This window comes from Zingiber officinale, chromosome 7B (genome assembly GCF_018446385.1).
Source record: "Zingiber officinale cultivar Zhangliang chromosome 7B, Zo_v1.1, whole genome shotgun sequence".
Lineage (NCBI taxonomy): Eukaryota > Viridiplantae > Streptophyta > Magnoliopsida > Zingiberales > Zingiberaceae > Zingiber > Zingiber officinale.
In genome coordinates this window covers 113,208,218-113,233,424 of record NC_055999.1, presented here as the reverse complement: position 1 = coordinate 113,233,424, position 25,207 = coordinate 113,208,218, and the positions used below count along the sequence as shown (strand labels likewise).

Here is a 25,207-nt window from a genome sequence, read left to right as displayed (position 1 = left end):
TGTTCTGATTGGGAGAGGTGCTCCCATCTTCATCTCTAGAATCCGCCATCGACAAGCCCTTGGCCCGGTTGGGCAAGGCGATTCCATCTCATCCAGAGCTTTGGGATTCCTAGCTCCATGTACGACTCCACTTGTAGAGGTGAAGAAGGCGCTGTTGGTGCGGTTAGCACTAACGATTTAACCCATGTTTTGATGAATGACAAATCAGGTTAAGTTAGTTTGTTATTGTCTGACACGTTGATCAAGTGTGCAGGAGAAGTCCAGACAAGTCGACGGGCTGATCGGATGTCTGGCACGAAGCCCAGCTAGGTCGACGGGCTGACCGGATAGCTGGCACGAAGTCCAAGCGAGTCGACGGGCTGACCGGACGCTTGGCGAGAAGTCCAGCTAGGTCGACGGGCTGACCGGATAGCTGGCGAGAAGTCCAGACGGGTCGACGGGCTGACCGGACGTCTAGCAGGTAAGTGAGGTAAGTCACTGGAGGGGAGTGACTGCGAGGACGCGTTCCCGGGAAGGGAACATTAGGCGTCGATCCGGCTTAGATCCATTTCAGATGTCTAAGTCGAGATCGTGACTAGATTCCGGTCTCGGAAAGACAGAATCTAAGTCATACTATTTGTGCTAATTCATACTATTATAAAATGTGCTAACAATCTATGTTGCAGGATATATATTGCCTCGGACTAACTTTGTTTTGCAGGAAAAGGGAGTTTTCTGGAACAAGGTGGTCGGGGCGCCCAGAAGGGGCGCCCGGAAGGCAAATTATATCCAGCTAAGTCGTCACCACGTGGAGCATCTCGGTTTGAGCAGCTACATCACATTCCAGGCGTCCGGAAGGAATCCAGGCGCCCGGAGCAACATATAAAAGAAGCCCCAGGCAGGAGCTTCAGAATCATCAATCTGAGAACTCTTCTACTGCTGGTCCTGCTGCTCTGCTGCGACGCCAACAAAGCTCCGACAAAGTGCTCCTTCGGTTTTTAGTTAATTTCCTTGTCGGTATTACTTTGTTTCACTAGCATTCCCTGTATTCATTTTGTAATTATATTCGAATTGTTAGTGATTGCCCAACGAAAGTGGTCAAGGACCACGGGCCTTCGAGTAGGAGTCGTCACAGGCTCCGAACGAAGTAAAAACAACTGTGTTCATTTACTTTTCCGCTGCGTATTTTTACTCGACTTTTCGAATCGATATTCACCCCCCCTCTATCGAATCTAACGGTCCTACAGGCGCAGGGTTTACCTACTTCATCTCATCTACAAGCATCATTCTACATATACCATCGTCCGATCGGAGGAAGAGTTTCTCCACTTTAGTCTTAGTTTAACTTAGCTTCATTTATGCTTGCAATGTGTTTTGATTAAATTCCCCTTACGCTTTTACATTACTTTAATTTCTATTAATGCATTTTTAATTCATTTAATTCTTGCAATGCTTAATTTCATTTGAATGTTAGTGATGTTTGTTATTTGGTTGGATGCAAGTAGACTATATTAGAGTAGGAATGCTTTACTTTATATGCCCTTTACTTCCTCTGCAATCATAGTTTAACTAAGTTAGATTTTCATTACTTGCATTGCTTTCTATTTGTTAGTCTTAACATCAAATCCAACACAAACCCCCTAATTACAACATAAAAAACTCAAATCAATAACATTTAATCTTGGGATTACCATTCGCTGATTACATTCTTGAAAAAGATGATTTGAGTTATCCTATACTACACTAGTTAGGGGGTCGATAATTTGAATTATAACCATAGTATGACCATGTTATCAAGCATCTGGTAGACTGTAGGATGAGGGCCATCAAAAAAAGAGCAAAGGGAAGCGGACTTCAAAGGCAAAGGTGCGATGGCATGGAAAGAACTATAGGCCCGGTGCAGCATCCAAAGGATGTGGGGTGAGTTGGAAGATAACTTCAAGGAAGGTGTAACTATGTAGGAGTCAAGTGTTGAGAGAATGTATTTATGTGAGTGTAGGATTTTAATATAGGCAACCTCAACCTTATAAATGGTCGGAGTTAGTGTATTAGTCGACTTATACTAAATACCAGTTAACTAATAGGTGAGTCATAGACTCAACAGTTGAACAAAAATAACTTGTTTTTATGGTTGTTCAATCTAATTAACTAATTGACTGGATTAGTTGACAAGTGAAAATTTCAAACCCCAAACGAGGAGATTGAGGGATTATGAAATATTTATGGTAATTCAAATCAACTACTATTGTTTATTAGTACTAATGCAGTTCACTAGGGTCGATTAGCCATCAAACAAAATGATTTTATTCATGGCTAAGCCGACTGACCATGGATTGATTAGTGGATTGTTGATGGTGCCAGCGTGGAAGGAACAATTGATAAAGCAGCAATGGACAGATCCGCTGATGTACACAACAGTAGAACAATAAGAATTCCGGTCAAGTGTTGGACGTTGAACAATAATAGCACTTCCAGTTGAAATGTACTAGATATTAATCAAATGTAAATCTACCATTGTTTGAACTGCATACTTGGACTGCAAAGTATGGAATTATTGCATCAGAATAGATTATCTTCACAGAAAGCTTGTTGCAAAACAGAGATGATCTTGTTTATTTTATCCATAGAAACACAAGCAACAGGCAAAAACAGTTGCGCTTAATAAATGCCAAAGGCTAAATTATAGTGCACAGCATTAATCAGTAGAACTAATGTCTTCATCTTAATCACCATTTGGCTACAGGATGGGAATCATAAGAAATCGTTGATCGTCCCATACTTACACGACCTACAAGAGTCATAATCTGAATCAGCAGACAAAAATTTCCATGCAGCCCAAACATAATAACAAAGAAACTTTACAATCCTCTTCAGAAGATCAGCTAATTCAGCATGTCGTGCCAGGCCAGTATGGCGTTGGTTTCTCTCAAACTTCTAGCTCTTCTATAATCAACTTCTGCATCAGAGAACGACTGTGCTCGCTTATAAAGCTGGTGATCTGCTGGCGCCCTACACTTTCTTCCTTCACCACCATCTGTGTCAGTGTTCTCATAAACTAAAGGAGAGGTATCTTGTGAATGTTTGTTTAGCTTAGGACCTGGATAACATGAACAACAACGGATTATGAGATAATCTGGCAGAAAATGGTGACAATGTGTTTCATGTGTTCTACATATAGACATCATTTGAATAGAGCGTTATCCTCAACCACATAATATATAAGATATTCTCATGAACGAAAGCAACCATGAGGGAAAAACAAAAAACAGGGTTATTGTCATTAGATCAACTTCAAAGTTATTGAGCTTACCTGCTTGCATCCTTCCGTGATCAGATTCACAATCAACTCCACCTTCAAGCGGAGCTGTCAGTTGCTTTGAACTTATAGGATCAAGTGAGTTAGAGACCTTTTTATCGTACTCATTGCATCCATTAGTAGGGCAGTGCTTATTTCCAGTTTGACTATTTGAAAGCAGAGACATGGTAAAGGACTCTTCTAAAGTATCCGATACCTCAACATAATGTTGTGTTGTGATGATTTCATCTGCACTGAATCCAAATGATGCTCTGTAAGCTTCAATCTCTTCTACATCCTGTTTGCAAGCTTTATTGTGTCTGTTTCCACCACTGGAATAAGCATCTGCTTCCTTGGAAACACTAAGTCTCCCACCAGTGTGAGCAACCGTTTGCAGTGCCTGGTCCAAGTGAAACTGTGCAGATGTTGCAGGATAGAAAAAGCTGGAGTCCGGACACAGAATAAAATCTCTGGTTGTAGCTGAATTATGCCCAAACAACTTTGATACCCCATTTCTGAAACATGGTGAATCCTGTGCAGATGCAGAAGCATCCCACTGTCTGGGAGTACCACTCTCAGGGAAAGGAGATGATAGACCAGTTCGTGGAGTTCCAGAAGCAGGTGATATAAGACTACTAGAAGGACTTCCAGGATAAATTGGATAATCTGCTGGGACATAACTTCCAACAGCATAATTAGATGACAAATAAGGCACTCCATTCCCTTTCACGGCACTTCTAATATCCAGAGATGAGAGAAGAAACCGTGCAAAAGGAACATCTGGGGATGATGGAGTTGTAAGGTGAGCAAGTTCAGGTGGAGGGGTCAATGGCGCAGTTGAAGGCTCTGTTGTAAAGGTAGAGAACGCAGGAGGTGAGACCAATTGAGTTTCATGAGCATATGGGCCAGTTGCAAACATGGTTAATGATGGTCCTCCAGGAGAATTAGCTGACATGGACAAGAAACAATTTGGTGATTGGGCTGTGGAAGGGAGTCGAGAGTTTGTGAAAGAAGCTGGAGATGAAGGTGGGGCAAGAATAGATAAGTTCAGAGTTGTGTTTTCATTGGAGAATCCAGCAGACTGATGGCCATTTATATGACTAGATGATGCATTCACATCTGGAATTTGGGATGCTGGAACTATTCGTTTGCCTCTCTTTTGTGACCCAAAACATGTCAATCCACAGAAGCAACCTCCCCATCTACTCTGCTGGTGCAAAAAGCATGTAGTAGTTAGCTATAATAAATAATTATTCAATCAGCAGGCCTATGATGCAACAAGCTTTTAAGTCAAGTGGGCAGGATGCAAAACAAAAAAAAATACCTGTAGGTTTCTAAAAATGTAACAATTTATAAAGACTCAATTCTAGCCCTAATTTCTTTCTTCACTCCTTTGTGCTCTTCTTAACTGTGAAAAATGAATGAAGAAAAAACAGTTTGAACTTGTGTTGGTATTCTATAAATTATGAAATTGGTAGCATGTTGCATCAAGCATGATTCAGGAGATAATCCACATTAAAGCCATACCTAAGTAATATTCAAAGTATAGTTTCATTAGTTGTTAGTGATGAATGATGGCCCTCGAACCTGAGTGGAAATCACGAGGTAGGTTTTCTCTCCTCTGTTCGCTATTGAGTTATCAAAGGTCCCAAGACCAACTGTGAAATAAGTTTAATCAAAATGCTAAAAGCCATATTTATTTAAGTTCATCTGATAAATTGGAAGATGGCAACCTACAGTAAAAAACCAAGATCTTCTCTTTGCACAAAAAATTACAAGAATCAAAATTTTTCCTTTTAACATTGATTAATTATACTACGTGAGAACTGCCTTCAAACTTATGCTGATGACATCAACACAAGCTATGCTGAAGTTAGAATAAAGCACTGACATACATCTGTAAGTGTGATATTTAGGCATGTTCATACATAGCCCAAGCGAGTGCGATCTAGCATTGGTAGCATGATAGTTGCTGGTAACTAATACAAACCATGTCAAAACAGTAAAATAGATTTAAATAGATACTTGTGTTTTAACATTTCAAGTCTGTGGGACAGAACAGAAGGTTGGACACAAGAAACTAAGCTAATAAGACATCCAATCTTTTGCACAATTTTAATTGGTACCAAAACTACAACAGTTATCAGATTAGTGATCAAAGAGATATTTCAATGACCATGCATTTGGATTGTAATTCAGTTCCTAAATTGATAATTCGTCCACAGGCAGTCCTAAATCTGATGAAGCTATCCTATCAGCTTTATACTTGAACCATAAATATTAGCCAATATGCACCAACTCAATTGATTTGAAACTAAACAACGACAGACAGTTGGTATCTATTTTATTCTAACAAATACTACAGCAAGAGATACATGCCACTGTTGAACTGCTTCATTTGATGTGTGCACTAATATCATTCCCTTCTCACAGTTTTCAATCAATGAAGGAAACAGTCCTTCTAGGTTAGGAGTACAATGACACAACAGATTCAACTTACTCGTATGGCTAAGAGTAGATCTAACAAGTTGTGTAAATTTAAGATGGGTTTGAAAATGTAAGTTAATTAATTCATAATAGCTAAGCTTTTGTTCAACAAGACAAGACAGTAAATTAGCCCGATGGTCTGTGAAATCACTATCGATATACAATCCTTAGTTGCAAAAAATTCTACAACCACTGAGATCAAAACCATTAAGTAAAAGATTAAAAGAAAAATAATAATTTCGTAAGCCTCGTTTGGCAAATTTAGTTAGGCGATTGAGAAATTTAGAATGAAGAGATGTAAGTGATTATTGTGTTCTACATATAATCTGCAGTGAGCATCATCTTGTTGGTTGTATATGTAGATGATAGTCATTAATATGAATGATATCATAGGTATTTCATCTCTTAAATCATTTCTTCATAGTCAATTTCATACAAAGAATTTAGGAATTTTAAAATAGTTCTTGGGTGTTGAGATAACAAGAAGAAAGGGAACTACTTATCTCAGAGAAAATATGTACTTGACGTATTGTCTAAGGCAGGACAATTAGAAGCTAAATCATATGGTGCTCCAATGACTCCTAATCTACAACTCACAATGGTGAATTATTTGAGAATCCCAAGAGATATAAAAGATTGTTTGGAAAGTTAAATTATGTCACTGCGACTCATCCAAATATTACATATTCAGTCACTATATGGCTTCTCCAATAGTTAAACATTGGGTAGTTGTAGGACAAATTTTGTGCTATTTAAATGGAACACCTAGACGAGGTATCTTGTATAGCAATCATAGTCATACTAAGGTGTATCTTGTATAGCAATCATAGTCATACTAAGGTTGAGTGTTTTTTAGATGGTGATTGGGCAAATCCAAGGATAATAGAAGATCCACATCTGGTAATTATGTCTTCAGTTTGGGGGGGATCTAGTTTCATGAAAAAGTAAGAAACATAATGTTGTCTCACATTCGCGTGTAGAATCAGAATATAGAGCTAGCAAATATTGTATGTAAGATAATGTGGATATATCACCTACTTCTGACTAAAGTAGGTCTTAAAACTTCAGTACCAACCAAATTATAGTGTGATAATCAAACGACTATATATTGCTTCCGATCCCATATTTCAAGAGTGAATTAAGCATATTAAAATTGACTGTCATTTTGTCCATGAAAAGATTCAACAAAGTTTGATCCTATGGGGTACATAAAAACAAGAGGAGATATTTTCACAAAAGCTTTAAAAGGATTTAGGTCTATTATCTTTGTAACAAGTTGGGCATAATCAATATTTATGCTCCAGCTTGAGGAAAGGAGAGTGTTCCAGATTATATAAATAAAAAATGAAAAATATAGGGATATGATTTACCTTAATTGTGGAGATATAATTTATCTTGATTGTAGAAATTTGAAGTGTAGATAGTTTCAATATATATGTGCATGAGATTGATGAATAAAATCATTAACATATTTTTCTTTCAAAATTTCTTAACAGATTCTATTATGAGATATGCTTCTTTTTTTTGTATATCATGCACTTCTTTTTTATACCCACTTTGCATTTTGTGCTCACTTATGGAGTTTTTGACATCTAGGTTATTTGCTGAGATGTATGTATAATGCTAGTGGAGTTTCTTGAGAGGTATACATTTAGTCAGCTTAGTTAGCTTTTATTGCAGTTCACATGCAACGAGCGAATTTAGCTTCGCGGCAAGCCTTAGCTCGTACGATGCATGACAAAACAAGTCACCAAGTATTATGATATCTCAAATGAACACCAACAAAGGTTATTAATAAAGTTGTTAGAGGCATATATTGATGTTAATGATGTTGGGTCAATAATTAATAGGAGGTCAACTATATGATATTGCACCCCTCTTAGTGGTAACCTTGTGGCATGGTGTAGCAAAAAGCATGTGCTGACACAATCAAGTGAGAGGTAGAATTCTAAGTAATTGCCCAAGATGTGTATGAAATACTTTAATTAAAGATCGTCTTAGAAAATGTGAACATCAAGTGTGATGACTTAATGAGATTTTATTGTGATAATGTCTGTGATTACCATATCTCAAAATCGAGTACAACATGATCAAATGAAGTGCATTTAAATTGACAAACATTTGATCAAGGAGACTAAAGAGTGGGTTAATTTGTACCCCTTATATATCTATACATGAACAGCTTGCAGATATAGTTAGTAAAGGATTAAGGAACTTAGCATTTCAAAATATTGTAACCAAGCAGGGGGTGATAAATATCTATTACACCAGATTGAGGGTAGTATGGGAAAACATAATTTTGCAACCATATAAGGCTAAACGTATTTCATAAATTATGGGGCACAATAGCATAGCTAGTTTCCACAAAAGTCGTGTTATTTTATGAAGAATAAAGTAAGATGCCAATTAAAAAAGGGTTAAGATCTCATGTATTAGACAAATTTGGAGTTAATATAATTTTTTAACTTTCAACAAGTAGTAGATCACTCATGTACATGTATATATATCAAATCATAAATAAATAAAAAAACATATCTAAATATGAAAAAAAAAAAGAATAAAAATGTATAAAACAAAAAAAAAATCCAAATGTATAACAATAAATCTTAAAATTACATTTATTAATATAAGTTATTAAATAAATAACATCATTAATGTTATTTAATAAAATTATTTTTTATTCAATATTTCATATAATAGAAATTAATTCAGACCTAAACAACAATAATTTGTGTTGTGTTAATCAACCTTGATTGAGATAAATGATAGGGTGGTTTTAGCTAATGGTTGTTTACAAGTACTAGCATGGTTAAATAATCAATCTTGTGACAATCTCAAGTGGTAACGAGTTTGAGGAATTTATCTAAATCCAAGAAAAATTTCATTTTATATGTGTAGGGACTATGAGGTGAGGTGACCCGACACTAGAGAGGGGTAAGTAACATTCATATCTACAAATAAGATACAATACTTCTTCTTCTAATTCAAGTAAAAAACAACTAAGCCAAGAACAAAACATTTTTTATTTGTTATCTCCTCTGCCTGAGTCAACTATTTAGTCGACTAAACTAAATAAATTGAATTCTACCCTAACCCCATGTGTATAAGTTACTCTCACAACTCGCAAAGGAGTCTTACCATTTATGTTTGACTTCGCCCAAAGGTCATCTTCCATCAAACTTCTCATCCTTCAGATGCACCCGAACCCTCAGCTCCTCCATGTCATCCTTCACGCTATGCCTATGTAATTCTCCCTCTATTGGTGTCATCCTCATTGCTCCTCAATTCTCCTTGTCTTGTGGTCCTTCAATCGCCTTATGCAACCTTATATGATCTTTTCGGACCTTGAGCCACTAAGTTACAAACTTAGCTACACCAAGTCATCTACAAACTTAATTGCACCAAGTCATGCTCTAGAACTACTCCAACACCACCCAAATGATTCTCATCCTGTGGTTCGACGATCACCTCATGCAACCTTTTTCGATCACTTATGGACCTCCAAACCACTGAGTATGTTGCTTTGGTCACGCTTTTCAAGCTCGTCGAGCCATCATTCATTGTAGCAAAAGATGATTCGCTCGCCCCAGCACCTCCGTCAGCCTGTCCCCAAGCCAACATGGAAGAAATAAATCACTGATGACTATTAGCTTTGAGCAGTTGAATAGTGCATGGGGGGGGGCAAGCAGTCAACTACTCCTCGAATCATCATTCATATCATCACTCAACCTCGCCAAACACAAGTTCTTTAAGCTCTATGTGTGTTCTTGCAAGTCCTTGCACACTTGCACACATATCAAGTCACAAGGCAAGATCTAATTTAAACTCTTTGCTTAAACATCAAAACATGAGGTCTAAACAGATCACTCGAGGCACGATTATACCAACAATCTTCCTTTTTTTTTATGTTTGACAACCCATTTATTAAATTAGTGAAACTAAATGAATGCAATATGAACTATATACCATGGAATGGGATCTATGTCTGGGTTCCACTTTACCTAAGCTCCCCTAAAACTAAGAATTTCTAAATCCACCATTAAAGGAGAATATTTTCCCTCTAATTTTAAAGAGGGGTCTTTTAATACCAAACATAGGAGAAGCTCCTTAGAAGAGAATTTTAAGTTTCATAAGATCCTAACTTAAACTTTATCCTTTCTCCTCCTTTATCATACATAAAAAAAAAGATACACTAACAATATCCCAATTATTAGCGTCATGCATCTCCATTGATCCTTAGCTTTGGTAGGAGAGGAAAACATATATCTCCATTATCTTTTATATCAAATATATCCGTATTTATATACATAAGACTCCTTATAATTATGCCTATCAATTTCTAATTACAATCAATCACAATCAAGCTAATTAATCACAATCCCTATAATTAAGCTACCGTATTCAACACTCCCCCTCAAACTGGAGCATATATATTAAAAGCTGGAGCACATATGTCAATCATATCCAGCTTGTCACAAAGTTCGGAAAATCGTTTTTCTCCTAATGCTTTAATGAAGATGTAGCAACTTGGTCGGACGATGATGTGAATGGAGTAGCAATTTTATGGCTCATTACATATTCACGAATAAAATGATAGTCAACCTCAATATGTTTAGTCATCTCATGAAAAATTGAGTTGTAGGTGAATCCTAATTCTTCAAGCAAATTCTTTAGTCATAACATCTTAGTTATAGTGTGAGTCACTCTGTACTCAGCTTCGGCAGTTAACCTATCTTAGTTATAGTGTGAGTCATGACTCTATACTCAGCTTCGGCAGTTGACCTAGCAACAGGAGTTTGTTTCCTACTTCACCATGTTACTAGATTTCCCTCTATATAAGTGCAATATCCAAAAATGGACCGTCTGTCAGCCTTTGATCCAACATAGTCGACATCAAAATAGACTTCGATCTTTAGGTGTCAATTTCTTTTAAATGACAACCATTTCTTGATGTACTTAAGAATCCTGATTGCAACATCCCAGTGAACTTGCTTAGGCTTATCCATAAAACGAACGACTATTCCCACTACAAAGGAGATGTCAGATCTCATTATTGTTAAGTAAATGCCTACCAAGACGTCTATATTTTACCTTATCCTCAAAGAATTTCACAATATCATCTCAAACACTTAAATTGATATTCATAGAAGTATCAACCGGCTTCGTTCCAAGCAATCCAATTTCTTTGAGTAAATCTGTAGCATACTTCTGTTGGCATAATGAAACTCTAGATTTATTGTGAGCAATTTCAATTCCCAAGAAATATTTAGGACATCCCATATCCTTAGTAACAAAGTGTTGTTGCAAATACTTCTTAGTTTAATCAATCTCATATATATCACTGTGATGTCATCAACATAAACGATAAAAATGATAATCTCATTCGTACTATGTCATACAAATGACTGATCAGATTTACACTACCTGAAGCCAACAAGTCTGATTATATTACTGAATTTATCAAACCATGGGCTTTGTTTAAGACCATAAATATTCATTTTAAGTGTGCAAACCATAGAAGCATTCTCTCGCTGAGCAATATACACTGGAGGTTGCTCCATTAAAATGGTCTCGTGCAAATCGTCATAAAGGAATGCATTTTTCACATCTAGTTGAAACATTGGCCAAATTGATTGACAGCCAAGGAGAACAGAACTTTAATAGAATTCAGACGGGTAGTAGGAGAGAACGTCTCAAAATAATCAACATCATAAGTTTATGGAAATCCTTTGGCTACCAGACGAGCTTTGTAGTACCGTCAACTCTATACTTCAAAGTAAACACCCAACGATAGGCAACAATAACAATGGGCAGTGGTGCATTTACTAGCTCCCAAGTACCATGAGAGATAAGAGCGGACATTTCTTCATCCATTGCAGTCCGCCAAGCAGAGTGTTGATAAGTCTCAGAGTAGGAAGTCGAAACTTCTGTAGATGAGAGGGAAACAGCAAAAGCGCGGAAAGCAAGACCCAGTTAATCAAACGAGATATAATTAGACAAAAGATGGGTAGTTGATGTGCGTAGATTATATATATTTTTATATATTGTTTGACGCACATTTACTTGTATTTCATGAGCATGATTTACGTTATCGCACTCGTATTTCATTGTGTTAGCATAATTACTCTTTTTGTTTAAAGATCGGCTCTGTGTATTTTCATCGACAGGAAGCATTTTTAGAGCAAAAATGGAACAAAAATGAACATTGGAATAGCTTTAGAGGAAAAACAGCAAGCATGACCATGCCTCACTACCAAAGCTTCACATGGACAAGTCTGCCCTAAAGGCACAGTCGTACCTCATTTCTAGAACATGCCACGGCTAACAGCTTGGTCGTGCCTCCCAAGGGGCATGACCGTGCTCCTTTTCTAATGGATTCCTGAGGCACGGTCATTTGGCATGAAAGGCAAGGGTCGTGTCCCTTGCCTATAAATAAGGATCTTCTTCCCCTTTTGAATAAAAGAAGGGTTTTCCACTTAAGGAAACCCACGAGGTCCAAATCTACTACAGATTCCGACGATTTATCAACGATCCGAGGCCGAATTCATCATCCCATCTATCTCTACAACAAGGATTGGTTCCTGATGTTAGAATGTATACTAAAAGCCTAGCTTTTGGTATAAAACATTTATCTAGAAATAAGAATCACATTGGTCAAATGTCTACATTTGTGATAAATGTAGTTGTTCAATTAATTTATATTATAGATAACATGGTGTGTGGTGTCACACACAGAAGATCATGTTATCAGTACCTTATAAATTATAAACAGTAGCTCACGACCATGATGGAAAGGAACAAACCATTGGAAGGTCGTAGTGTAATTAGATGTTAGTTTATCTTAACTATATAATTACACTAGTACACTAAGAGTGTATTGAGTAGGACCATTAGAGGTCGTTTCTTTTATACTGACTTTATAAAGGAACAAAAACCTCAGTTATTATGGAAGTGTGTGCTCTTAATCCTAATATAATAACAAGCACATATATTTGATATTTATTTCTTTAATTTATCAATGGGTGAGATTTAGTTCGATGAATCAATAAGCCCGATAAGTTGGGAAATGATATCACTTATAGTGTGTGTTGTTGATTATAGAAGGAAACTGTGTCCTAGTAATCTAGGTTGAGAATGTCCCCAAGAGGAGCTCATAAGGATTGTCATGTTAAACCCTGCAGGTGGACTTAGTCCGACATGATGATGAAATTGAGTGGTACTACTCTTGGAGCTAGATATTAATTAAGTGAGTTGTCAGTAACTTACTTAATTAGTGGACATCTGTTATCTTAAACACAGGGAGACTAACACACTCATGATAAGAAGGAGCCCAAAATGTAATTTGGGATTGGTGCGGTAGTTCAATAATAGTTCTCTAGTGGAATGAATTATTATTGATAAAATTAAGTTGTGTGTTCGGGGCGAGCACGGGATGCTTAATTTTATCAGGAGACCAAAACCAATTCCTCCTCTCGGTCTCTATCGTAGCCTCGATTATATAGAGATTTATACCCACCGCATATCCACCTTCCACCTAAAGGGGGCCAAGCTAGCTTGGAACCCAAGCTAGGCCCGACCAAGACCAAGTAGGTGGCCGACCAAAGCTTGGGTCCCAAGCTTGGGTGGCCCACTAGAATATTAAAGAGGATTTTATTAAAATTATTTCTTATGTGGATATCATGATTTTAAAGAGAGTTTAAAATTAAAATTTCCTTTTATAGCTTTCTACAAAGATTAAGATAAGAGATTAATCTCTTTCCTTATTTGTAGTTTAAAAGGATGGTTTTAATTTTTGGTAAAAACTTTCCTTATTTGTAAATCATCTACATGTTTAAAAGAGAGTTTAAAATTTGAAATCTTTCCTTATTTGTTGATTAAAGGAGGATTTTAAATTTTAAGAAAACTTTCCTTTTTAACCATGTTCATGATTTAAAAAATTAGATATTCTCTTTTATAAGTTTCTACAAAAGATTAAGAAAAGATTTGATATCTTTCCTTATTTGTAGATTAAAAGAGATTTTAATTTATAGAGATAACTTTCTTTTTATCCACATGTTTAAAAGAAAGATTTTAATTTATTAAATTTCCTTTTTATAAACCAATCATGAAGGGATAAAATTATTGGAGAAATTTTTATAAATTTCCGGAAGCAAATAAGGAAGTTTTAATTGGTGTTTAAAATTTTATTTGCTTGGAGATATTATTTGTTATGGCCGGCCATTGTAATTTGAAAAGAGAAAATTGTTTTAATTAAATAAATTTTCCTTTTCAATGGCAAAAGAATTAAGGAAGTTTTTATTAAATTTTCCTTATTTGCCAAGACCAAGGATTATAAAAGAGGGGTAGAGGAGGCTTCAAGGCTAAGGACTCTATTCTATTTTTCTCCCTCTTTTCCTTGGTGTGGTGGCCGGCCTTCTCTTTCTCTTCTCTCCTCTTGTTGTGGCCGAAATCTATCATCTCTTGGAGCTTGGAGGATGTGGCCGGATCAAGGAAGGAGAAGAAGGAGAGAAAGCATGCATCCCTTGGAGCTTGGTTGGTGGAAAATTCTTCATCCTTTGGAAGTTCTTGTGCTTGGCCGAAACTTGAAGGAAGAAGGAAGAAGGTGCCTAGGTGGTTCTCATCTTGGAAGATCGTTGCCCACACAACGTCCGAGGTTAGAAGAGGAATACGGTAGAAGATCAAGAGGTCTTTCTAAAAGGTATAACTAGTAATTTTTCTTTCCGCATCATACTAGTTATTTTTGGAAATAATACTAAATACAAGAGGCATACGATTCTAGTGTTTCGAATTTGTTTTCGATATAGTGTTCTTTTGTTTTTCTTTTCCTTGTGATTTGATTGTTCTTTTCAGTTGACCTAAAGTTATTTTAGAAAATTAAATATTAGCTTTCCTTAAAAGGTTTTGTCTAGTCGGTGGTGGTTGCTCCCATATCCAAGAAGGCCATGTGCCTCGCCACGTCAGTACTGGGAACCAATTTTGGAAATTAATATTTAATGGAATTAATAACTAGGTGATTTGGATCAAACGTGTTAAGTTCCGCAGGAGATCCAAGTCAAAACCTAAAAGAACAAATAGATTAAGTTTTGGATCAAACGTGTTAAGTTCCGCAGGCGATCCAAAATTTAATTTAAAAGAACACATGGTAGCTAGGAAAAGGTTCAGACCTTTGTACAAAATTTTTGTACAATGGAACCTCTAGGTTTTCCGAGTAGCAACCAACACCTGAAGACTCTGATTTCATCAACTAAGCTTTCTCTTCTCTTCTCTTCTCTTTTAGATTTGAGTTGTAAATTGCTTCCTTGGATGTCTTTGGGTTGTAATTCCCTTGCTATGGAATAGATCTCTGAATTCTAAGATGTAGGGAGTAATTGTAATGTGATGATGTAAACTCTATGGATTTGCCAATTTCCTAATTCAATGACATGTTTATGTCTTGTTCTTGTTTGATTGAATGTGTGTGTGGTGATTGATTGCTTATATATACTGTTTTATTGAATAGATGTAAAGATTGTTCTCCACGTAGAGGGGATGCTTTAGATCATATAATCAGGGGCCCTTAGTAACAGAGAGTATCCCTTTAACCGAACCTTCTAGAGCATTGCCTTGAAATGGAGATCAATTCTCTACAATGGATTGTCTAATTAAAGCTTAATGGGTTTGTCCCTAATCTATGTTAGGAAGTGATCTGTGTAATTTAGACTGTATGACCAAGGGCCCACAAAGGATATCCCTTTAACCGGACTTTCTACGTTACCTCTTCTACTTAATAGCATTGAAATCTAATGAGATAAACACTCTGATGTAACCGTCATAGGATTGTATCGATATTTAGTTAGGATCCCTACAAGAGCATAAACATAAAGGATAGGAGATGAACAATTCATAGTATATCAACTAGCATTACAATGAACCCGAAATCCTAGAATCGTTTCTCAACCAACTTTCCAATCTCAGATCCTCCGGACCTCTTATTCTCAACTCTCTCTTACTCTCTTAATCTCTAGTTCTGAAGCTTTCAAACAACATCTCTAGATAATTTGCTTCGCAAACTCAACTTATGCTTAATCCACAGTCCCTGGATCGATATTTTTATTACTTGATGACTAAATCGTGCACTTGCGGTGAGACAACAGTAGTGCAAGAACGAATACCTTTACGAAGAGCAATGGACAAATCAATATCGGAGGGGCGAGGAGCACCAAGAGCTGCAAGAAGAGGAGGCGTGGGGCATAAGACAGATTCTGGCTAAGAACACCTCGTATACACCTGCAATGGTTTGGGAGACGGAGCATCTATAGTAGGAGACATAAATGGTGGGATTGGTAATAGAGAAACTGATGTATCCAGTGACTGAGCAAGATGGGGGAAAAGTATAGTTGTGACTCAAAAAATGTAACATCAGCACAAGTGTAACTGCATTTTGTGAGTGGATCAAGACAACGATATTCTTTTTGTGTACGAGAGTATCCAAGCAAGATGCACTTAATGGAGCAAGGAGACAATTTATCCAAGTTAGGAGTAAAATCATAAACAAAACAAACACAACCAAATATGCGAGGAGGTACAAAAAATAGGTTTGTCAGGATAAAGACATGAGAATGGGATATCCCCATGTAACACACTAGACGATATCCTATTTATGAGGAAGCAAGCTTTGAGAACAACATCACCCCACAAATACTTAGGGACATGCATGTGGCAGAGAAGTGTACGAGCTACATCTAAAATATGACGGTGTTTGCGTTCAGCAACAACATTTTGTTGGGAAGTAAATGAGCAAAACGTTTCATGAATTATGCCATGAGAGTCACAGAATGTTGAAACAGTTTTCTGAATGAACTCAAATGCATTATCAATACGGAGAGTGCACAAGTCAACCGAATATTGGATTTTTATTTCATTATAAAATGATTCTAGTACATTAGGAACCTCACTGCTATTTTTGAGTAGATATAACCATATCATGCGAGAATAATCACTAACAAAAATTATAAAATACTGAAAGCCCCCTCTAGACTCAACTCTACTTGGTCCCAAACATCACAATGAACAAGTTCAAAAGTAAAAGAACTACGTTTATCAACTCTAGAAGGAAAAGACGTGCGATGATGTTTGCCGAACTCACAAGACTCGCACTAGATTGAATAGGAACTAAATTTTTAAGCGAGAAAAGAGAAGGGTGACCTAAACGACAATGTCATTGATAAGGAGAAATAGTTGCTGAGAGTACACGGAAACATACAGGTGTAACAGAATCTAGATAGTATAAGCCATCACGCTCATGTCCTCCACCAATCATCCTCTTCGTTTGCAGGTTTTGAAAAATATTATAGGATGGATAAAATGATACAAAACAGTTATGAGTTTTTGTGAGTCTGTCTACCCTAAACTAACATGAAATTTAGGTGCGAAAAGAATATTATCATGAGTGATATTTGTAGTGGGTTTGACAACATCTATTCTTGTAATCAGAGAATAGGTACCATTGGTTAAACAGACATGAGATAAAGTTGAGGAAACAAACGAGGAAGAGAAGACAGACTTGTTACCAGTAATATGGGCAAAAGCACCGGAATCCAACATCCAAGACTTATCATGAGATATAGCAAACGCACCTGCAAATGATAAGGTAGCATTGGCAGATGAGTATGAGAAACAAAGACCATATCATCGTTTGGTGATGGTTCGGTAGAAGCACTATTAACCCAATCAGGCTTACCAAACTTCGCCCAACACTTCTCTGAGGCATGATTAGAACGACCATAGTGAACGCATGAACGACCACCCTAGTGGCATCAGATCCGCAACCCCGACCGCAACCACCATTACAGCCCCGAGAGGACCCCAACCACGAGTAGTTATAGACAAAGTATCAGAAGATGGAGAAGAACCAGCATCAGAATGGCCTGTGGTCATACGAAGAACCCGAGACAAAGCATTCGATAACATGTGAATGCTATCACTTGCCAGCAGATTATCTCTAACCGATCGTAGAGTGGAATCTAAACCGAATAGGAACTTTGCGACCAAGAATTCTTTCTACTGATTCTTTCAAATCTGAGCGCCACAAGAGAAAGGATGGTAAACTAGAATTTCATCGGTAACCCCCTTAAGAGTAGCAAAGTAGTTACTAATAGTGTCAGTCTTGGCGAAGAGCGAACAGTTTTTAATATAATTCGAAAACACCAGTACCCCGTAAGGCATCCCACATCTCTTTGGCAGTTTCCACGAACATAACATTAGTGCTCACGGACTCATCCATGCTATTAAGAAGCTAAGCCATAACAGAACAGTTGTTCGAAACCCAATCTGAATATTTCATATCTTTAAGGTAGGGGCGGACATAATATGTTTCTTCTTCTTGTGAGACCTTGGAATAGTTCAAACCAACGTGACCACACGAGATAGTTGGTTCCATTCAATTTAATAGTGGTAGCCAAATTGGGTTTAGAATTTGAAGACTTAATCATAGGAGAAATTCAAGGACAAAACTTGAATAGTAGTAGATTCGAACAGCGTTGGTTGATCCCCTCCTCCAGTGATCCAGCAGCACTTGAGATCCAGCAGCCGGTTGAATCAAGAAATTCCAACTTACTCCAACTGCGTGAGATCCAGTAGATGAGATGAGGCTAAAAGGAGAGGGTTGGTAGTGGCGCAGCAACATTAGGGTAGCGACGGCATGAAAAGAAATTAGGTTAGAGAAGGATTAACCTTGCTCCGATACCATGTAGAAGAGGAAAAAATATATCTCCATTATCTTTTCTATCAAATACACCCGTATTTATATACATAAGACTCCCTATAATTATGTCTATCAATTGTTAATTACAATCAAGTTAATCAATCACAATCCCTATAATTAAGTTATCGTATTCAACAGCTTTTATACAAAGAAGTCCCTTAATAGACTCATCACAAATACTAAGTCCCTTCATCATTCTACAAATATTAAATATGTCAATTCAAAATTCTACACTATATTAGTCCATTCTAACCATTGTCCCATCTACTAAACCTAATATTAGTCTACTAACCCAATATTAATCTCACTTCTACCCATGTTAGTCGACTGATTTATGATGCAGTTGACTTGGCACATAACCAAAATGACCAAAAATTTAGTTCTCCAATTCTAGTTTTCTAATGCTAGAATTGTTTTATCCCCTTCAGACATTGCTATTCCTAGGCATATCTTCTTGAATTGCTTGCCCATGTTCTTGAAGAGGTGGATGTCTCTTCATTTAACTCATCCAACGAAGAGGATCTCAGATTCTCATTGACTTCCTCAATGAGTGTTCTTTGAATTTTCTCCTCTTCTTGAACTTGTGGAGATTTGGATCCTTCTTCAATTTTCTCCACTTCCTCTTTACTTATCTCATCTTAGACTTTAGCTTCCTCCTTGGGATTCTCATGGTAGTACGCAATCTTTTTCCAAAGATCTCTTGCATCTTCGCATTCCTTTATCTAGTCCAAGATTTTCACCACCGAAACTAATGAATCAAAGATCTATTTCCGTCATAAATCTTGGTCTGTTGTCCAATCTCTTCTCTTGATTTTTCTCCCTTCTCCATTTCTAGGCCTTTCATACCCCCGATGTACAGCAAGATTCCTTCCAATATTCCACCTTCTCCTTCCAAAATCGAAACCTTTATTATATGGTGGAATCTCAAAATATATTCAAACAAACATCTTATTGCTCTCAAGGTAGTTAGTCCTACGAAGAGCATACCAACTCTAATATCACTTGTTGGTATTGTGACGTCAAATGACTAAATACTAGAATGGGCAAACAGCATTCCTACCTGTAAATATCATTCTATACTTCTCTTGTTAATTCTTAGCAAGGTCACAAACAATTAGTGCAACGAAACAAACATAAAAACAAAGTAAACACTTACAAATGTTAACATGATGGCATCTACATGGTTCAGCGGCCCCCAAAGTCCTACCTACCCCACGGCCTAAGATTTGTTGGTCGCTCATTCCCAGAAAGCTACTATCCTTTCTCCTTCTCGATCAACTACTGAGATGGGGAAACCTCTTACAAGCTAACGGATTACAAAAATTCAAAGAGTGAGGCTAAGGGATTACAAGAAGCCTTTAATGGGGTTTGCCCAGCTTTATTGTGTTGGCCTTTAAGCCTCCACTGAGCTCCCCTTTTATAGCCTTTGTAGTCTCTTCATTGTCCATCTGTCATCTATTGTAAGCTTACCTATCATTGATCATTTGACTGATTTGCACCATCAATCAATAGTATGGACGGCCATTATGAGGTAGCCTTATCTGTTCAACAACTCCTTTCAGTTCTTCTTCTTGTCATCAGTTGACTTGATTGGATAGCTCATTTCAGTTGGTCAATCATTTAGCAATCGACTAAGCCACAAAAAAGAAACATTTGTTCACTGAATCCTCTACCTAAGTTGACTCGAAAGTCAGTTGACTCAGCCATCAATGGACAGTTGATTAAACCAACCACAAACCTAAAAAGACTTTGACTTTGGGGTTTTAGGTTATCAAACATATATTGTTTTCATTTTTCGACTCATCCATCATTTTTTCCCCAAGGTAATCTCCTATCCAGCTTCTCAAATCCTCATATGTATTTCACAGCCCTTAGCCTCTCTATATGCCATCCTTCATACTCTGCCTATGTAGTTCTCCTTCTCCGACTCTCGTCCTCAATGCTCCTTTCCTACGATCCCTTAGTCACCTCATGCACCCTCTCTATCTCTTTTGACCTCAAGCCATCAAGTTGTCAACTTAGCCACGCCAAGTCATGCTCCAAAGCTGCTCCAACATCGCCTCGGTACTTCTCATCCTATCCCTCGATTGCCTCATGCAACCTTCTATAATAACTTACGGACCACCAAGCTATTGAGAGTGCCACTTGACCACACCAAGTCATCATCGTATTATCACTTGATCTCGTTAAGTATGAACTCTCTAAGCTCCATGTGTCTTCTTACAAATCTCTGCACACTCAATCACATATCAAACCACACAAAGCATAATTTAAACCTTTTGTCCAAACATCAAAACCTAAGTTTGCATTGCACCGCTCGAGGCACACTTGCACCAGTAATATGTATTTGCTAGTGCTTAAGTTGAGATTTGAAAAAAAATTGCTAAATTCTCATATTTTCTAAGTCTGCCTAATTCAATCAAATTTTAACTAATCTCACTAATTCGCTCTCAATTTAGCTAATCTTTAATCTTTCCATGGATCAAAATCTCAAACTATACCAACTAACATCACCAAGATTTTTCATTTTGCCCACACCGAGATGCAAAATGTCTTGATTCTTCATCATTGTGATTCTTCTACGTCGTTATTTGTTGTAGTTTGTTCTAAAACTTGTCCAGCAATTCTCATTCTCAAACCATTCAACTAGTCTTCGTTTGCTCTAAAATAGTTCATCCTCGAATTCTTTCACATTTTAAAAACTTATTCAGTGATTCTTGTTCCAAAATGCTTCTCCAGATGATGTTCATTAGTTCTAAATCAGTTCATCCTTGCAATTCTTCCTCGTAGGCTTGCATTATCAAAATTTTAATTCATGCTACATGCACACTCGAAACCATAGTTTCGCTTTCAAATAAAGTGGTTGGGGTGAGAAGATGTCAAGGCATGTCACAAGAAGCCCTCCCTAATGATGGCTACCTACAAAAAATTGATGGGGTGGCAAGAAGCTTTCTTCATTGTGGACAACTCCTCTAGGTAAACCTTCTACTCTTCTTTCTCATCCTATTATTCTTCTTTCCCCTCCTCATCATCACAGAGACCTACATGCTTTGTTGACACGACCAAATTGGAACAAACCTATTTTATTGTGACTAGGGGTTTGAACCTTTGACATGAAATGAATGAGATTTTAACCCTTGAATCTTTCATGTATTTTCTAGTGGAATCTAAGTAATTCCTTCAAACTTAAACTTCTTTAAACTTCTCTGATGATCTTTGTGAGAAACATAATTTCATAGGAAAAGCATTTGCATAGACCGATCCAACTCGAGAGGTCAACGTAGGCATTATGTGATATATATATTGCTACTAGCTGATCTTGATAACCATGACTGGTCCCTTCTATCTGTAACTTAAATTACATGGTTGTTAAAAAAATATGTTTTATGTTCCATCACTTCATGCCAACCATCCAAATAAATATCTACACAAAGTACAGCTTATTTAAACATTTCATGAAATAGTAGACACGGGATAAATAAAGCAGACAGAAGATGTAAACCAATCATATGAGTTTGCTAGGGAGCTATTCAAACTCTAACCAACAAACAACCCTATTAGTATCTAAAATAAACTAAATTTCACCATTCAAATTTTAATTTTCTGGATAAATTCAGTCATAACCATTCATTGAAAAAGTTGGCTATTAAACTGGTCTTCAATATGAATGAGCAAACAAAACCCTGAACAAGAAGAAATTGGAAATGAATGAGAAAGGAGAATGATTTACCAATCTGAGGGTCCTATACATATTTCTATACTTGATAAAGTGCATATTTATTTAATTTGTTCCCAATCTTCAATATGCTCCTTCTATAGACTATCTTGATATATTATTTGAAAAAATTGATTAATTGAACAGTCAAAAGTGTACATTGTTTCAGTCTCATGTTATAGCAATTTTAAGGAAGATTTAAGTCCATGAAAGATTTGACAATGAAGCATGATTCATCTTACCATATAATCACCATTTGTGCTACAACGAGGTGACCGATGAAAACAGGACATCAAAATGTAAACATGACTTAATATCAGCTTAACATCAACCCAAAGTAAGTCTAATGAAAAGCTAGTCGAAAACCACACAGAATTAGATCAATTCCTCATTTGTGTCAACTGCAAGTTATACTTATAGAGATGCATTGGTTAGGCGAAAAAATTGTAGATCTATTTTGTTTTACCAAGTGTGTATGCCATAGACCTTCCCAACATCAAGGATGTTGTCTCCTGCATTTCCATTATGCATTAAACTCCAATTATCCCGTCTTTATATTTTATAACCATATTATGACAAAAACAGTTATTGTAGTAGGTAAGCAGAATAATTTTTACAACCGAAATAGGTAGAAATCAGACATGAACTTTCAACAATGTGATCTCGGCATTCTCAATAGAAATTAGAAACCAACCAAAATTCTTGTTTATTTTACCTGCATTTAGAGATTCACCATTTATTTCACACAAGAGTAATTTACTAACAGTCATTTTCTTTGGAAAACTATGAAAAAGAAATAAGATGGTATTAGCTTATCATATCAAAATATAATAATTTCAAAAGTCAAGATAGATAATGTTCAAATTGATCATAGGATGCATAAAGAAACCACGAATATTAGTTGTAAATCAAGTATAAAATTTCTTCACTCTAATCAAGTATAGAATTCCCTTTGATGCACATTAAGGCAACCTCTAAAAGGCTGCAGATCTGATCAATGAAATAGAGGTAAATCTAGATAATTAAAACAAAGTGTAGAATATCTTTTTGCCTTTCTCACCGGATAAGTACATAAATTGCTTATAAAGGAACATACAGTTGATTGTATGTCAAAAGGTATCAGTTATAGACCAAAAGTTGTGTATGTAAATTCATACCATCATCGTGATTTCCATAACAAAAGAGATAACATCATGAAAGGTTGAAAGTAAAGCATGGTTGAACTATTTTACATGCAAGAGCAAAAAAAATACTTATTACCAAGAAAGAAAATATTTGTCAATGCATTATTAGTTGAAAACAGTTAAATTCTCACTTCCTGGAACTTAAAAAATAAACAAAAAGAAGCTTTCTCCACCTGTGACTGATCAATATAGGCAATATCCTAAATTCCACAGCAAACACCACTCCAAATTTTCCTTTTTTTTCTACAGGCCATAAATACAAATAAACGAAAACCATTACTGATCTACAACAGAACAGAACAAGCAGCATTTAAGTGCAATACTTTTGAGAATTAAAGATCAGCATGCCGCAGATCAGAAAGCAATCACTTCAAATCTAGATCTAAATGTACTGTATGTCAAACATGGCCATTCGAAGAAGAAGAAGAAGGTGCAGAAAAGCTGGAGAAAGCAAAGATGCATAGTCATACCCTCTCCTGAGGAAGGAGCCTAGGTTCCACGGACATAATGTCAGTGGCCTCCACGGCATTAATCGACTCCGCAGGACTCTCTCCGACATCCCTGATGCTTTCAGGGCCGCCATTGCTATTTTCCGCCATACCACCTCCGTCACTGCTACTGCCTCCCCTTCAATTCTCCGTTTGCGAATCGCGCTGGATCTCCTCTGTGCAAAAGCATATCTCGAGGCGCCAGCTGGGTCTACGGATGGAGGAGCGGATAAGGATTAAACAAGAGATAGAAAAGAGAAATGGATCGGAGAGCGATGCCTGCTTGCTCCTGCTCCTGCTCCTGCTCCTGCTCGCTTTGTTCTTGGGTTTTTGTTCTGGTCCAAACTGAGAAAGAAGAGCAAACGTGGGTCCAGTCACCGCCTCCTGCTGTCGCTGGGTAGCTTTAGTTCGGTCTCGTCACTATCCAGTATATTATCTCTATGGTAAAGTATAGATAGGAGAATAATAGGGGTGATAAGTATTCTTTTTAAATATATATTGATTAATAAATTAAAAATAAATAACGGATCCATCTCCATGACAAAAAGTAAACATACAAAGGTGTTTCTTCAAGGATCCCCCACATCCATTATAGCTTAGGGATGTTTAAAGTTTAAAATCTTTAAAAAATCTAAAATCTAAAATCTTTCATAAAAGGAAATACCTATGATTTTTCAAAGTTAGATTTATATTTGAAATAATTGTGTATGATGGCTAAACCAATCAATCTAAGTAACCATTTGTTGCGCTGATGAGATCAAGTTAATAGTCAATTGAAGGTCAATTGATCACAAGTTGATAAAGTTGTTTGAAGGTTGAAAAAAAGTTGACGGTGTTGGATCTATGTAGGGGCTTATGGAGATATAAGAAGAATATTAAAAGTGCTCGTTCTTAAAATGTCAAGTTCCATGATCTTGTTTTCTTATGCTCTTACTCTCTATGTTCTTCTTATGCTGATTTCCAGTCAATTGTAAGGAGAGTGTAAATATTTCTCCACCTTTGGTAGCTTATTAAGAGGGCGAAAAGATAGTGCCCTTGGCAAGGGGCTTCTCCAACTCAAAATCATACGTCATGGAGTAGGAAATGGGAGATTTGAGTAAAGATTGTGTTCAAATTTTCTTATTTGTTTTCAATTTTTGTACTATTGCACTTGTGCAAATTTGTTTGTAGAATTGAACTCAAAAGCAAAAACTATAGTTATTCACCTCATTTGCCCTCTCATGAAGTAATAAAAATGATTTTGTTCATCCCAAATATCTTTTATCATCAGTCTCATATTGATATAAAAGGAAGATAAATCACAATACCGAGTGATAT

The 25,207-nt window shown here is 36.7% G+C and overlaps 1 protein-coding gene across 3 annotated transcripts; it reads right to left on the bottom strand.

Moving 5' to 3' along the window:
- Positions 1-2,637: 2,637 nt before the first annotated feature.
- LOC122006969 (uncharacterized protein At1g76660-like) lies at positions 2,638-24,303 on the bottom strand. 3 transcript variants are annotated; one of them, XM_042562684.1, is made up of 4 exons: positions 24,170-24,303; positions 23,873-24,101; positions 3,290-4,484; positions 2,638-3,076 (listed from the first exon to the last, which is right to left on the bottom strand). In XM_042562684.1, exons 2-4 carry the CDS (start codon positions 23,999-24,001, stop codon positions 2,862-2,864), a joined length of 1,539 nt encoding a protein of 512 aa, XP_042418618.1. In that variant the 5' UTR covers positions 24,002-24,101; positions 24,170-24,303; the 3' UTR covers positions 2,638-2,861. The 3 variants fall into 3 exon arrangements, with proteins under 3 accessions (XP_042418618.1, XP_042418620.1, XP_042418619.1); XM_042562686.1 differs by having other exon boundaries at positions 3,290-4,481; XM_042562685.1 differs by having other exon boundaries at positions 2,638-2,767; positions 2,842-3,076; positions 23,873-24,258.
- Between the last annotated feature and the right edge of the window lie 904 nt (positions 24,304-25,207).